The following is a 16,382-nucleotide window of genomic DNA, read 5'->3' on the forward strand; positions in this document are numbered from 1 at the left end:
AATGGTTTGATTGGTACCATCTACAACTTTTAACAGTGGAAACGGAAATAAAGCGTACCGAACTGAACTGTACCATATTGCAGTGCTTGGTGGAAACAGGGCAAAAGTGACTTGACATTGGACAATGTCAAAATACATATTACTCAACAATCATCATTGCATATCTGACAAAAATATAAAATAAATTAAGATATTAATCATTTAACCGAATAGTTTTTATAGTGTATTTATAGATTTTAAAGCTTATATAGAAAAAGCGTATCATTTTCTTTTAGATAGCTACTGACTAAAAAAAAAGAAAAACATGACATGAAGGGGTTTGCCTTTTTTGAAGGCATACATAGCAAATGGCACCATTTTTAAATTCACATTCATTTTATTTTAATCATTTGAACACAGGTATATTTCCAAGATGGCAATCTGGATCACTTGCAAGGGCCAGCTCTCTCTACCAGCCTGTCCACCCCAGGGGGCCCAGTGCAATCACACTACCTGCACTGCCTATGTTTAAGCCCCTGCTTTCAAGTCTCAAGTCAAGTCCTAAGTCCTAAACTTTGACTTTCGAGTCCTAAACAAGTCATAGTTTGCTATTAAGCTGTGATTGAGTCCAAGTCATAATGCGCTGTTCACCAAACAATGCAATTTTAAGAGCAGAGTATGGTCAGATGACTCAAAAAAATAAGATCTGGGGAATTAAGTGTTGACTTGTTGGGAATTAATAATGTTGGTGTTAGCTGATTGGGAAATTATGGGAAAAACATGCAATCATAAATTGTCCATTCAAGTCCTGCATTTGATTTAAAAAAGCTTTTGTAACATCGAAAAATGCCAGTAGGTATAATTTCTCATGCGATGACGTTTAGATTTGCAGGTTTAGCACATTAAATTACAAATATAACTTAAACAGTGGGATTCATTAGTGAGTACGCGAGCACAGCCTTGGCCTGAGGGTGCTCATAAAGGCTGGAGCAGATCACAAAAGGCCCATTATTTGGTGAAATCATAGGAGTAAAAACAGACTTAACAATATAAACTGAAAAAAAACATATTACAAAAACATCAATGTGATCAAAATTATTTGCTTCAACACTTAAACGCCATACACTTGGTATTTGCCTAAAAGAAAAACAGCAACTGATGTGGTTCAAAGAAGAAGTTTATGACTGGGGATGGACCATGAAATAGTACTGAAACTTTTCAGAATTACACAGAAACCGTCTTCTCTGGAAGATATACCAGATGAGATGTTTAGAGGATCATTAGAGTCATGAGGATTCAAACTCTGCACTGTGGATATCTGGTAATCCATTAGTGATTTTTTTTTGTGATAGACCAAAGTGATGGACAGGCTGACAGACCAACACTGACATCTCTAGCCACACAGCTAACATGGCTAAAAAGCTAAAACTGGAGCTGTGAAGTTTTGCCTTACATTGGTGTTGGCAGCCCATGGTTTTGGGGTTGTGGGAGAAAAGCTGGAGATAAAAATAAGCAGAGCCCACACCAGACAGACTGAATTTACACATTTGCTTGGCTGAACAGCCGGTCAGACACCACACTATCACTGACTGCGTCCACCGCTGTTTTAACGTCCTCAGTCATCATAAGGGCCGACTAGTGTGAACACACACCCCAAAAACACTGGCCAATGGTCGACTACAGAGACTCAACATTGGCCAAATGGCGCTTGAAGGCTGACCATCAGCCTTGTGTTTTAGGGCCCCTTACTATCTTCTTTGCTGTTGCCTCATTGGTTGGCAGGGCTGTGGTGTTTGCTCATTTATTAGATTCCGCTGTCCTCTTCACAACTTTGATCTGTGAACAACGTAATGTGCTTTGATTGGGGGAAGATGATGGCACTGCATTTTAATGAGCTCCAAAACAACTGAAATTCTAATGGCACTATAGCTCTTCATATTGTTGTAGTTTAAGTTATAGCCATGTGAATCATTGGTTCTACAGTTGTGTAAACACCTGTATGCTCACCATCAAAGGCTGGGGCCTGTCAGTAATGGGCAGTTCTAGACCTCATTCTGTCTTGGTCAAGCAGCTAGTACATGGCCATGTTTGCATATTCTGCAGGTTTGAAAAATGTAGTTACCTTGCCAAGTTTTAAAAGAATCACCATTTGGCCTTTATACTGTTAAACAGACAAAACATGGAGGAGCAGGATGACATGCATTAAAGAGCCCACTTCTGAACCAAAGCAGACATTAAAATGACACGTATTAGTCTCAGTAAGCCACCAGGAAGCCCCGATTTATATATAGCCTTTAATCAGGTAATCTCATTGAGGTAAAGATCATTTTGCGAGAGACAGACAGGAAATTCTTACAGCACAAAGATCACACAACATAGTCAAAGAAAAGCAAATGCAAAACGGCAAACAGATTTCTTTTAATGAAAGTCCCAATGGTCCCTTTTATTTTTAAGGGCATTATCCCTTTAATGCTAGTACACCTGAAGATAGACAGGAAAGGTGAGGGGGGGGATGACATGCAGCAAAGGGCCACAGGCCAGAATTTAACTCAGGCCACTGCAAAGGCCTCAGACTATATGGGGCATACCGTCCATCAGGCAAGCTAGAGGTTGCCCCAATCCGCATGTCTTTAAACACTGATACTATAGAATTATAGGCATATGTATCGCCCATAACATTTTGTCAAACGATTAATCTTCCCATTTCTTCTATTGTAAACACAAAACCTGAATCTTTCTGACATGTCTTGTTACACAATTCACTCCCCCAGAACCCCTTAAAATATAATGGCAAGAGCTAAGTTGCCTTGTAACCTCTGGTCTAGGACATAGCCTACAGTAAAATTGAATTTCTATCACAATAAAAAAAACAGTTCACTAGTTAAAGTTCCTGAGGACTCCACATAACCTGTATCCTTGATGTGTTTTTGATGCAATGCAAGTAAGCGCTGGCAGTACCTTGGGTGAGCTACCGTACGTAGCCTTGTACATGGCCTCTGCAACATGCTGTAATGAAAAGTAGGAATCCATGTTAAGGCAACATGACCTGAAATAGTGTTGTCCAGATACTGTGCATGATGCATGGCTAATAAGTAAAATGCAGTGAAGCACTGCTGCCAGGTGGCACACAAAAGCAGTAAAACTTGCAGGGCATCAGTGGACAGGAGTTACATGCTAGCATGGAGGGTGTTCCGTGTTCTTTTGGCTGTTTTGAATCAAAGGAAGAACCCCTTAAATACCACATGAAAGTTAAAAGCTAAAATGGAGTTGAGAAGCACAGAAAGATAGGTCATTGTAGCTCTTGGCAGCCATTTTAGCTAGTCCTACACAAGCAAAACACCACAGGCAGGTTATCAAGACTCTGATGATAAGCTAAGCACTGCTAACATTGTTGCAACATCAAAGTATTATCTTACCTCTTAACTCACCTCTTAGCTTTCTAGTCCTCAGTCAAAAGGCTCTGCAGTGGATCTAGTGTCTATTTATACTTCCTGATTCTACCATGTTTGAAGAGCAGGGGTTAAAACATGTCTATTTTTGACAAAAAAAAATTTCTGCAGGTAGTGGTTACATATATGTTTGATACTGTAATTACTTTGCCATTTGTGCACACAGTGTTATTAATTTTAAATCTATTTGACTGAATTGTCTGTTTATGTGTATTCATCCAGTGATCCCCCCACTGTTGGTTCGATCCAGTCCTAGCTAGGTACTGGCAGGGTATATAAGGGGTGGTTGTGCAGGTGCAGGGGTTTGCTGCTCTTTTTATGCTGTCTCGAAGCACATGCTAATGCAATAAAGTTCCACACAAAAAAATAGCTAAACCTCACCTGTGCCTCCTAACTTATCCTGAGGTGCAGACCAACATGTTGTCACTGTGCTGTGATGTCACCCTGGCCCGATTCTTCAGGTGGGCAACCAACCCTGGCTACAAATGTAATTTTCTGGTTAAATACAACATGTAAAGTTACTTCTTTTTTGTGGGTGCGTGAGAGTGTCACACTGAATATGTTGTGTTGAAAACAAAAAACAAATACATTTTTATCATGTTTCTGTCTAATGCTTAAATTTTACTGACTTTGTTTGAGTAGGCCCAGGTTCCAACAGTAGCTACAGCCACTTCCTGTGTCCACCATTTTGTGACTGCTGTAAGCAGATATGTCAACCTAAATGTATTTTGTGCTTATTCTGTGTAAAGATAAAACTGGTATCTTGATGATAATGATGTAGATGCTTAAGCATTAGTTTGTTTAGCTGAAGCTAGCTAAAGTTAATATCATGGTAGCTAACACAGAAGTGCCTAATGCTAAGCTAACTAATGTAGACTGCTGAGTTCCCTACACTGTGACCATGGTTAGGGCTTTAGTTAAGCATTTCTGTGGTTATGTCTACAATTGTTCTAGCTTTGTCTGTGGCTGTGACTATGGCCGCAGTTGTAACTTTTGACATACTGAGACTGGCTATGCCTGTGGCTGTTGTGATTCTGGAAGCTACCACATGTTTTTAAGGGAGGTATCATTAAAGGAGCGGCATGCAACATTCAGAGCATTAGCTGTTTGCTATGTAAAGATATAATGGAGTAACGGTGTCCTGAGCAGAGAGTGAAGTCATTCTCCCTTTGTGTGTGATGTAGGCCTAGTCCAAGCTTCTGTTCTTTTGTTGTGGTAGCTTGTCTGGGCGTCTGGGCATGTGTGCATGTAAGTGTTTGTCAGTCCTTGTGTGTGTGTTTCACTGGCTAGCTAAACATCACTGCTCAGCACTGTGCTCATATGTTGGTTACTGCAAATAAAGCTATCCCAAGAATTGGTGGTAGAACAATGATGTCAGGGAAGCATTATGCCCACCCTGTCTCTCCCCCACATTAACACCATTAGCTTTGTCAGTACTATTCATACTGTAAGTACTATTCACACTATTAGCACCATTGGCTCGACCACCTCCATGTTGAGAACTGTGTGCAGGCAAACCTGCTCCAGAGTCCGAATCATAGATGATCTTTGAATGTAACATATAGCTCCTTTTAAGTACATGCAGAAATCATGCAAGTGCACTTTAGTAATGGTTGTGTTGGCTGACCAGTGAGACTTGACCAGTGTTACTATCTCGCAGACTTGTGACTGAAGTTATTTGGTCCAAGTCTCAAATAAGACACAAGTCATTTGTCCGAGTCTTAAGAACGTCACTATTCATTTTGTCTCGGGCATGGCAAGTCAAGTGTCAGGTCATGTCCTGTCGAGTCAAGTCCTTTGTTGAAACAAGTCAAGTCCTAAGTCACATCACTTTTTTCCCCCACAGGATACTGCAGTCTTGCCTGCAGTGTCTGGTCTTTATAAAGACAAAAGACAAGAAAGGGTTTGACAATTAATTGAAATTTTATCATAATTACTGATATTCAGTGAAATAAGAGTAACATTTTTTTAAAAATGCAATCAACATTGAAACAACCTAATGATTGAGATTCACAGATCAATGGTTTGCCAAAATGTAGCATTACAATCCCAACAGTTTATTCTGGTGATTTCGTTGATGAGTAATAATAATTGTTGTCAGGCTAACTAGCTACAAAGTTGTGAGAGAACAGATTGTATCTGGCTAATGTTCGCTAACATCAGCCTGCCCTTCACAGATGCGTACTGGTCCTGAGGAGTCTTCAAATGATGAACAAAGTTTGATGTTGTAGTCTGGATGTCAGAAACCTTTCAGCAGGTATTGCATTCAGCAATTCATCATTTTCATTCACATCTGAAATCAAGTCAAGTAATAAGTCTTAAACTCCAAAGCTGAGTCTCAAGTCATTTATTTTGTCAGGTCAAGTTACAGGTCATCAAAGCAGTGACTCAAATCAACTTTAGTCCAAGTCACAAAAACTCAAGTCTGCATTTCTGCTATCTTGGGTGTTGTATTGAATAGCTAGCCAGCCACTTAGTCATATTCTACAGCTATAGCAGTAGTCATAGCTACAGCTGCAACAAGTGGTGTTTCTATGCCTGGCCCACAGCCTGGCGTAATTAGCCACAGCAAAGGGTGCAACAACCCCAACAAGTGGCTGTAGCTAAATACTGTTAGCTGTTCCTCTACTGCTTACTACACCATCAGTTTTTTCTAAAGAACTTTTTATGTGTTCACTTTAGAAAAGAATGGTTTCACCTGGTTTCCATGCTGAGGACAAGGAGGGTTCACTCACTACTTTTTCATCAAGTTCATCACTTGGGGTCTCACTGAGGAGTGGACATCAGGACAGGATGATGTGCTGATGTGGAACCAAATGAATCAAACTCCTGAAATGGCAACACAAGGTAAGTACACACAAAGAAATGACAGCATCCCAGTTCAGGTAAGTCCTTCAAACTATGTATTTTGAGATGGGTCATAATGGTTAGACAATGGTGTCTCTCTCTTGGAGGACCCACATGGCGTATTGTTTGCAGACCATGGTAGACCACACCAAAGAGTGGTTTAGTTTGAAGTTGATCATACGAACTACGGAACTTCATTTATATAGTGTAGATATCTCTTATCAGTGTGATACCGTTTTTAAAGTTGCTATAGCAGAAAAGTCATGACTCTAGTCAAAATCCCTCTACTTATTTGTGGGAGTAGTTGACGATTGTGTGCTATGTTTAGTGCTATGCATGTGATGGCTCCACTTTTGAGGTCTGAGACATTGAAGGTAAGTAGGCCAATGGTTTTGGAGGAAGTGTGTGAAATACAGAGCAATTTGTCCTTATTGAAGACAGATAACATATTAAGGAAATCAAGAACCAAGAAGATGGAGAGCCAAAGATGGTTCTTTGAATTTATTCACAACAGTATTTGCTGGCAGCATTGGTAAATATGTGAAATGTGCTGAGTTATTGTAGAGTATTACTCAAACTCTACTTGCAAAATGTCTGGTAAAGATGCATACCATCTAGCCACAATCACCCTGGTTTGGGTCCAGCTGGGGCCAAATTCTCTCCTATGAGGGGAAGAGAAGTTCATAAATATGATCTTATTGTGTTTGTGGTTGCATTAAGCCACTATGAGCAATGTTGCAAACTTATGACTGGGACCTCTATTGGGCAATATTTTGCACCAATGTGATCAGTCATTTTTCAGGTATTTAATTCAGATATTTAATTCAATTCATCTACAGATTGTTTCTTAGTTACCACAATATAAAACTATACATACTGTAATGTAAAATTTTAGCCATATTGCCCACCCCTGCCTTAGTCAAATATTTTTTACTTCCCCATATCAGTCTTTTATGGTTAACAGAGCTGAGTGACTACTGTGTGACTGCCTTTAGGAAACAGACCAATGACTTGAATAATGTTTTTTTTTTTTTTTTAGATATTTACAATGCAATGCAAACATCTGATTGATTGAATATGTGGAAACAGCCAAGCTGATACAAATTTATTTTTTGTAGGGTATTCATTATTTAAAGATCCGGTGTGTAGGATTTAGTGGCATCTAGCTGTGAGGTCACAGAACTGAAACCTCATGTGCCAAACGTGTGGGAGAACTACAGTGGCCAGTGTGAAAATGCAAATTGCCCTGTCTAGAACCAGCGTTTGGCTTGTCCATTCTGGGCTACTGTAGAACAACATGGTGGACTCCATGGAGGAGGACCTGTTCAGTATGTAGATATAAACAGCTCATTCTAAGGTAGCAGAAACACAATTTGTGTAATTAAAAACACAGCATTGAATATTATTCACCATTTTTACCAACAGATGCCCTTAAATCAGACACACTCTGCATTTAATATACAAACTTGAAGGTCTAAGCCCTTATGCGTCCATCTCAAAACACCAATATAATGTTTAATTATTACAGTTAATTGTATTGCTTTTCTACTTTGTATTTGTTGTGAAAATATTCAGAGACAGATTGGGTAAATTTGAAAAACCACAATCAGGTCAAAACACAGGAAATATTCACTGCATACTTGCAGAAGGAGCTGAGTAATTTGGAAGCTCTTTTTCCATTTTGACTTTAACATCAGATTCAGATAACAGTGAAGTCCCAGCAGTGAAGTAGTCACTGGGGAGAAGCATTCTCACAGCATCTTGTGGAAAAAAAAAATAAATAAATAAAAAGTAGCTGCACACTTGTTTGAGTCCATCAGCCTCTGTAAATGTTGTTGAGAGCACTGGCTTCAACATAATTCTACAGCCACAAGCTTCAGGATCCTTTCTTAAGTATTAAAGATACTCTTGGCACTGTGACTAATTAAAGAATAAATTAAATGTATTTATTGAAATTATTCATACTGGCAAATGCTGTCTTAAAATAAAAGTATACTGAAAGTTAAAGTGTTGGCTTTTATTTCAGATCAATGTCCAATTAACTGACTTGAGGAGATTTTGATACCTGCAAAAGTGACTAATAATGGCATTGAAAAATTGTAGAAATTTTCAGTGAGTTTGGGTTGTGTGTGATTTGCTTAAAACCTGTCAGAAGTCCCCATAAAGCAGCTCTTTATCTACGCTCATTCCAATGACGGTAGATCTCAGTGAGACTAAGAATTAATACAGTGGTAAATCCTATTTTATTGTCGTTTTAAAAATAATAAGCACAAATCCTGTATGCGCAAGATTTGATAAACTGCCTCTGTATAATCTTGATAAGTTGATGATGTGATGTTACCAGGTCATAGTTATTTTAAAATATTTAAGTAACGGTTCTCGTAAATGACACTTTGCACATTCAGTTATCCCATAGATTAAACGTTGTCCCACCTAAACCTCAGTCTTGACAAAAAAGTGAACAGATATAACCACAAATTACTACAGAAAAAAATACTTAAACAATATATTTCAAAACTATTTTTCTAAAAGCTGTATTTTTCAAAAGCTTTTGAATATCTCAAACATAATAAATATAATGTGAAACAGCCCCCACTGGTTATAATGTTGGGGTCCCAGGCTGTTTCAAGAACAAGACATAAGAATAGCAATTTATTGCACCACCTTAACCGTATCCAGAGCTAAGGACCACTACAAGAATTGGTCTTTAAACCAATAAAACCAATTTCCAAAGATAATTGAGAACATGTTTCAATACATATGCATGAAAAAAGGATTTTCCATACGACCGACTCACATGCTCATGTAATTGATTGAGGGGATGACCCGTTATATTAAATGTTATTTGAGAACCATCAAAACGCGCAAAATTGCAAATTGCCCAGCTTGTATCTGAATTAATACCTCATTCATCATCATTATGGGTTGATAAGTTAATTTAACCATTTCATTCTGTCTTAATGAGCTATAGTTGAATTAATGTCATGTAATATATGAAAGTAACATTTGAACAGAGGCAATGATTTGAGACAAACAGAGCAGAGACTACTTTAGAAGCATAATGGTGGCATAAATCTCATCAGGCTGCAGCTCGTGTTGTATGTTTTTGGAGAAATATACATTGGTAAGAAAAACCTGAGGAGGATTTGAAGGTGTGCAGTGCTGGTTTGCTTTTAGAGATCTGATTGATTTCAGTGTTTTGATGTAACAGCTGGTATGTCAGTTGTAAATTCTGCACAGCATCAGATACAAATGTGGGCACAATATGTTTTAAAAACTGAGCTTTGTTGGAGTGTAATCTCACAGTTGTGGATTTTAAAGCATTAATAGGAACAAAAGGAACTGCACTGTGTGATTTTAGCTGGAATAATGTTATATTTCAGTCCTGGGTTGGCTCAGTGAAAACCCTACTGAGCCTGCCAGTCCCTCATCTGGCGTTGAGTGACTGCATTTGACCATTAGGGGTCTTTGCTGTCTTCTAGTTCCACCTTAAATGCGTTTTGGCCCCGCTTGCTCCCTGTAGTTTAGGTTTTTTGTCCTCCCGCAGCAGCTGTCACCCTGCATTACTCGCAGTCAGCTAAATGAAACATTATTCTAAACATATGCATCGTAATCAGTCCGGTCACACTTACAAGAACACGCGTTAATAAGGCAATCAATCACTCTGGAACAAGCAAGTTGTTCTGTAACAGCTCATAAACAGTGTGTAATGAAGAATTGGAGGTTAGCATGACACGGCGCTGATCAGATAATCAATGTCAAAGATGCGATGAATGTCAGTAAATGTAGTTTTCATGTCGTTTCTATAAAATCCTCAATTTACAACAAGCAGTTCAATTACCCTGAAAATACAGTCAATTAAATAGGGGTGATTGGACAGTAGGGGCAGGATCATCGATCTTTGCATTTCTATCTCGCTGGTGGACATTTAATTTGGTTTTTCTATTAGCACCGAAATAAAGAAAATATAAAATATATTAAACAACCCAAAGATTTATTTTCTTGTCAAAAACAATTCGGCGGAGGTGACAGACAGTCCTCTGCATTATGATGAATTCTTTTTTTCAGCCTTGCACATTGGATACAAAACTAATCGTGTTATTGTGGGCAGTGTTTTTCTGGCCTCTTGTCTTTTCCTTTTCACACCTCCATCTATCTCAATGCTTTTGTTGTATGGGTTGCAACCCTCGCTTTAGTAAAGAGCAAGGAAACATGGTGATACATCACGCCCATATTTGCTGCCCTAATCCTATTTCTTTAATGGGGACGTTCAAAAAAGCAACTTATCTTAAAGTCCCTCGGGGGCATTCTGGTGTAGGCTATATTTTAACCAAGTGCAATTAACGACAGTATCAGCTTGTATCATTTAGAGGTAATGTAAAAATAATGGTAAATTATAGGGCCGGAATGACCCGTGATGGCAGGCCTCATATTCCCTGTAGCTTTCCACGTATTTTTAATTAATGCTTTACAGTGTTTGCAATAGAAATGGTGTCACAGCACCTGAATAAGCCCAAGATGTCTTCATTGTCGGAGCTGAACCTTCTTAAATATGTGCTACAACATATATGTCTTTAATATATATAGATATAGCCAAGCAATTAAGTAAAGTTTGTCAGCGTCCTGCAACGAAATCCATTTTTTTGGTAGAAATATTTGTCATTAATGTAAAAGAGGCGAAAATGTGTAAAGATTTTTTTTATTTATTTTCCAAGAACAAACACGATCAATAAATAACATGATTTACATTTCATATTGCACAATTTTTTTTTCAAGTTAAAATATTTAAATTCATACAGTCATTGATATTTTAAATACAGAGATATAGAGTTATAACAGACCCCAGGGACAAAGGCCAATACTATTTTTCATCATTTTTAATTTCAGTGCTCGTTTATCAGCCCTTTTTTTCCTTTAAAAAAAGCCTCTTTTTTTGGAGTGGACCGTAAAGAAATATTCTCCATAATTCAGTCAGTAAATTTTTGCACGAAATTCCAGATCATGAATTTGGACTATTGAGTGAGGCCAATTTGTAGGCTAATGTGATGCTCCTATTGGCGTGTACATCCAGTGTTTAAACATTAAAAAAACATTCAGCAAGTCACACAAAATAAATAAAAATAAAAATGTGTTTTAAAAAAAAAATCAGCCTACCATCCACATTTCAGGAAGCATTTTTTTTTTCTTCAGGGCGATCGATAATTCAGTTGTCAACTATCAGTAGGACTATTTGCAAAATATTTCACGATTTACAGTTCACATGTTTTATAATTAACATATTGGTGATGTCCCAACAGGAACGAATAAAATAGCACATAGCCATTTTTACAGGCGCAGACAGATTGTAAAGCCAGGCTTATTTAGTCTGAACTTTCGCCTTTGCTCAGTCCCGTCACTGTGTGTGCTGAGTGAAGAGGTCCTAAAGGGATTACACACCTATGAAAATACTGGATTTGATATAATGAGGCGCAGCAATGTAAATAAAAGAGATGCTACTGTGTGTGTTTGTGTGTGTGTGTGTGTGTGTGTGTGTGTCGAGGTATTTCCCATTATCAGCAAACTAAATTTGAGGCTCTCTTTGCAGGCTGCTATGTATGTAATATTTCTAAAGCCTACACGTGTCATATATTATCCTTATGCAGTGCATCTGTGTACCAGGACTGTCGCTTTTGTTCCAGGTCTTTTGTATGTCTAATGACTTCCCTCCGCGGGTTGTTAGCACTTGACAGCGGGTCTCAAAACGAGGAACTTTCTTCCAGTCATGTATTCAAAGGAGCTCCATCTAGGTACATGATTGGCAATTTTTGTCATGATCCTCTCATTATTAACATAAAAATTGACACGAAAGACGCGGTGCAAAATTATATGCACCCTTTCTAGCTGATTAGGGGGGTCCCCACAGAGCAGAGGCTGGGTGTTGGAGAAGCTGTCCCTGCCAAAAATCTCAGTCTATTAGGCCTAGTGAAGAAAGATATGCTGCTGGGGCAGAGAAGCAGGACCTTCTGCTATCTAAATTTAGGTAGCATAATTAGCTCACGTTTGAATCTTTAAAAAACCAGAGGAGTCAAGGTAGCCAGGGTGGCTGGGTGTTGGACATTGGAGCCGCAGAAATATGGAAATATGGGATGTGACTCAATTACAGATGTGGGGTTTGCAGATATAAATGCAAAAAAAATTAAAATGGCACATTGATTGAATGTCTTATTTTTCCAAATATGTTTGCCTGTAAATTAATCCAGTTTAGAAATTGTCTACTGGCGCAACACATGAGCACAAGCTTTTAAAAAAGGGTGTGAGTTGCAAAATTTTCGGTGCTAGATAATCATGTTTTGAGTCTTCTGGACTTTTTAGAAATAATCTAAATATGTGTGTTTACAATGCTGCCTGTTAGACGAATCCTTTACCCAGGTGTGGTTTTTAAAGTAGGCCTATCCCCTAAAGTAGGACTAGAGCAAAATAGGAACAAGGGTCGTGTAGGCTGCATGATGAGTTATCTGTTAAGTGAAGTTTCTTCTCGTTGGTCTGGTGACGGGACTGAGGTTTTGCTGAGGACAGCAGCAGAATACGGCAGAAATCCACTCTCGGATCTTTGCCCCGAAGCTGTGCAGGTAAAGTCAGCGCTGGTGCTCCTGGAGCTCAGCGCGCTCGCCGCCTGGCTGCTGTGGCAGCTGAGACACGAACAAGGCCCGGTGGCTGACGGCGCGCTCACCGCCGCCGCCGCTGCCGCAGCCGCCGCTGCCGCTGACGCCGCCGCCGAGCTGTTCAGGCCTGCGGGTGACTGGTAGAGTCCCGGGTGCCTGAAGCTGCACAGGAGCTCCGGCCGCGAGTACGGGTGGGAGAGGGCTCGGAAGGTATCGAGGGGCCGGATGGAGGTGGCGAAAGGTGACGAGGCGGCGCCGGTGGCGGCGGCGGCCGCTGCTGCTGCCGTGACACCAACGTGCGGGTAGTAGTGTAGAGGCATGTGCGAGTGGAAAGGGTAAGGTAGGCTTCCTGTAGCTGCCGCGTGCGTCATCATGTAAGTGTAGAAGCTGGGGTCTGCTGGATGGGGCCAGGACATCGCCAAACGCTGCCTTTTATCCTTCATCCGCCTGTTCTGGAACCACACCTGTACACAGAGTCAAAACAAGGCCCATATTGAAGCTGCCATGTTGTTTGCAAGCTCTAAATTTAGACCTGGACAGTGTGCTCCAGCGCGTGCTCAGGGCAGACACTGATGCTAAAATGTCCTATAAATGCTCTTGTCATTGAACATTAAAATGATGCATTTACGCATCATGCAGCAGATAAAATCTCCAAAATAAATATACAATGTAACTTAAAATATGGTATTTTTTGCATTAAATTATTTTACACACGTGCTATTTATTAATTGTGCACATAACGGTGAAATTGATGAGCACCCATGGGGTGAGCAGTAAATAAAAGAGCTATTTTGCGCACAGGTTAAAATCAAAATATCACACAGAAATACTGATTATTATGGCTATATTTTCTACTGCCGAGTATTATTATTATTTTAATTTCCACAGCATTGCTTTCTCTGCACACACACGAGAATAATAGAGATTAATCTTACCTTAATGGTAGTCTCGGGCAGATTCAGCGCCGCGGCTAATTCACATCTTCTCGGTCTCGACACGTAATTTTCCCTGTAAAACTCTTTTTCCAACCTCCCGATTTGTTCCCTGGTGAAAGCAGTCCGATATCTTCTCACTTGGTCGCTATTTGAATTGTTTGATCCTCCCGATGAGTTACCGTTCATATTCTGGAGGGAGTTTGAGCTTAGGTTGGAAGATCCAGAATTACTGTCTGAAAAACCTAAAATAATAATAATTTCAAAACGAAATAAATAAAATAAAAAGAGGGAGAGAAACAAATTGTTATTGATAATGACAATAATGCAATAATAAACGCGTGTGTGGGCCTGATTTTTTGCAACATAATGGGAAAAAGGATAAAAAATAATGTTGATATTTATTTAAAATGTGTGTCTTTTTAATGTATCATTATAACATTTAACCACTGTGTAGTAGTAATAATAATAATTATTATTATTATCATAATAATAAGGAAATATTACAAATAATAATACAAATAATTATTAAATTTAGCTTCATTTCGTTTCCTTGGATACAGAGAGAATGATAACAGTGATACCAGCTACATTCACATCAAAATATAATAGAAATAAAGAGGATAAATTTGGAGTAAAATCTTACCCTTGTTGTTTTCCTTGTGCTGGCTCGGGGAGCGATGCGCAGGGCATCCCACCTCCACATCACTGTTAATATCTGATTCTGGCGAAACTTCGGAGTAAAGGCTCATTTTCTTCCTGCTTTCTGACGAGGAAATTTCCGCCGACGAGGTATTCTCACTGTTGTGGTGCGTGCCGAAAAGACTGTCAATTTCAAATTTGCCTTTCGTCGGGATGTCCCCAAGATTTCCATGGAGAGACGCCGAAGTTATTCTCGGGCTTAGCCGTCCGCTGTGCTGAGAGTTTTCCAGGGCCTCCAGCACTGAATTTCCAGGCGTGTCTGCGAGCCTCTTCCCTGCGACGGGACTGTGCAGACCTCTCTCCATCAATATCATCTCTTTTCTTATCCTCTCCATCATTAAGCCGTGCAAGACGAAGAAGGAGGAAAAAAAAACACAACACCCACCACCACCACCACACAACACTTGTCCAGGGGGGCTGGAGCACCAATGAGTTGTGTCGGAGCTTAAATCCGCATGCAACTCAGCAACTGTCTCTAAATAACTGTCTCTAAACCTTTTTATAAGCAAGACGCAAAAAAAGAAAGAATCTGAATGCAATCGACGAGCGACTGCTCAAAATGAGCCGTGCATCCTCCCCAGCAGCAGCAAAATGTCATTCATCAAAAGTGGTTGCTGTTCGTTGTTAAAATGCTCGGCTGACGTTGCTCCAATGATCATTTATTGTAACAGGTTTATAAGCAAATAAATAGGAGAGGGCTGTCACTTGATGATGGAGGCGGCCTTCGGTCAGACGAATAATATCCAAGTGGAGAGGAAGAGAGGAGTGAGGAGCGAGGTGCTTGTCCCTGGGTTGATCTCTGAGTCTGTTTTAGATTGCTCTGGGGTTTGGCCTCTTGGGTGAAATTGACAGTCTGATTAATAAAATGAGCGGTGCAACATTTCCCTCTTCATTTAGGAATATTATTATGCTTTGATTCTCTATTGTTTCCCCTCCTCTCTGTGCGCCCTCCCCCTCTCTAATCGTTGTTCTTTTTATTTATCCTCCTTATTTCTTTTTATTATTTTTAACCATTTCTGCGACTTTAATCAGGATGTGAAGTACATTACAGGATTAAACTGCAAGTTTGTGATGAGACATGAAGACTATTGTGTTATAGTTTTTAAAACCATGTTTTCATAAATGAATTTCATATTTTTCCTCATTTTGGGGCTTTTTGTTCTACACAGTTCGTCAAAGGCACATTTTGATGTGGTGATAATGCCTGCATTAGTGCACATTTACCGACAACAGCACACGCTTATAGGTTGTATTTAATAATGCATGTAGAAATATCTTTTTTATATATATTGTGGTGGACTCATCTTTTAATTAACAATAGTTATATATTTTGTACTCCATTTCGTTGCAGTTAATCCTTCACATTTTCTTTGTTCGTTTTGATTGCCTCTGATGTTGAATTTAAACCTATTACTCACATTTAACAACGCATATTTCTATATTTAACATTTCTAACAGAATCTCTTATCTGTTTGAATTCTTCCTCCCAGTCCAAACCTTTATTACCTGCATGGTAGTTTTGGGTGTTTACAGGAGAATAACCTGCCACATGTATGCATCATATTAATTCTACCGGAGACTCGATATGTAAAGACATAACACCCATGCATGGACTCCTGGTTTCTCGATGTGAAATGACTATAAAGGCGCCATCAGATTATCCTCTGTGCGTCCTCTGGCGCCTCCTGCAGGTTTTAATATTAATCGCCGTTATTGATATGAGGTGTTGAATGGGGAGGTGTGGGCTGTGGTTTACCTGGTGTCCTGAGTGTCTGTCCACAGCACTCAGGGAGCATTTACAGGCAGGATTAGTGTGTATGGCAATGAATGGA

General features: G+C 39.5%; 1 protein-coding gene across 1 annotated transcript; it reads right to left on the reverse strand.

The window, feature by feature from the left end:
• Positions 1-10,958: 10,958 nt before the first annotated feature.
• Positions 10,959-15,419, reverse strand: evx2 (even-skipped homeobox 2). Its single transcript, XM_033617831.2, has 3 exons — positions 14,495-15,419; positions 13,852-14,093; positions 10,959-13,380 (listed from the first exon to the last, which is right to left on the reverse strand). The coding sequence occupies exons 1-3, from the start codon at positions 14,886-14,888 to the stop codon at positions 12,766-12,768; spliced, it is 1,251 nt and encodes a 416-aa protein (XP_033473722.1). The 5' UTR covers positions 14,889-15,419; the 3' UTR covers positions 10,959-12,765.
• Between the last annotated feature and the right edge of the window lie 963 nt (positions 15,420-16,382).

Source organism: Epinephelus lanceolatus, chromosome 14 (assembly GCF_041903045.1).
Source record: "Epinephelus lanceolatus isolate andai-2023 chromosome 14, ASM4190304v1, whole genome shotgun sequence".
NCBI lineage: Eukaryota > Metazoa > Chordata > Actinopteri > Perciformes > Serranidae > Epinephelus > Epinephelus lanceolatus.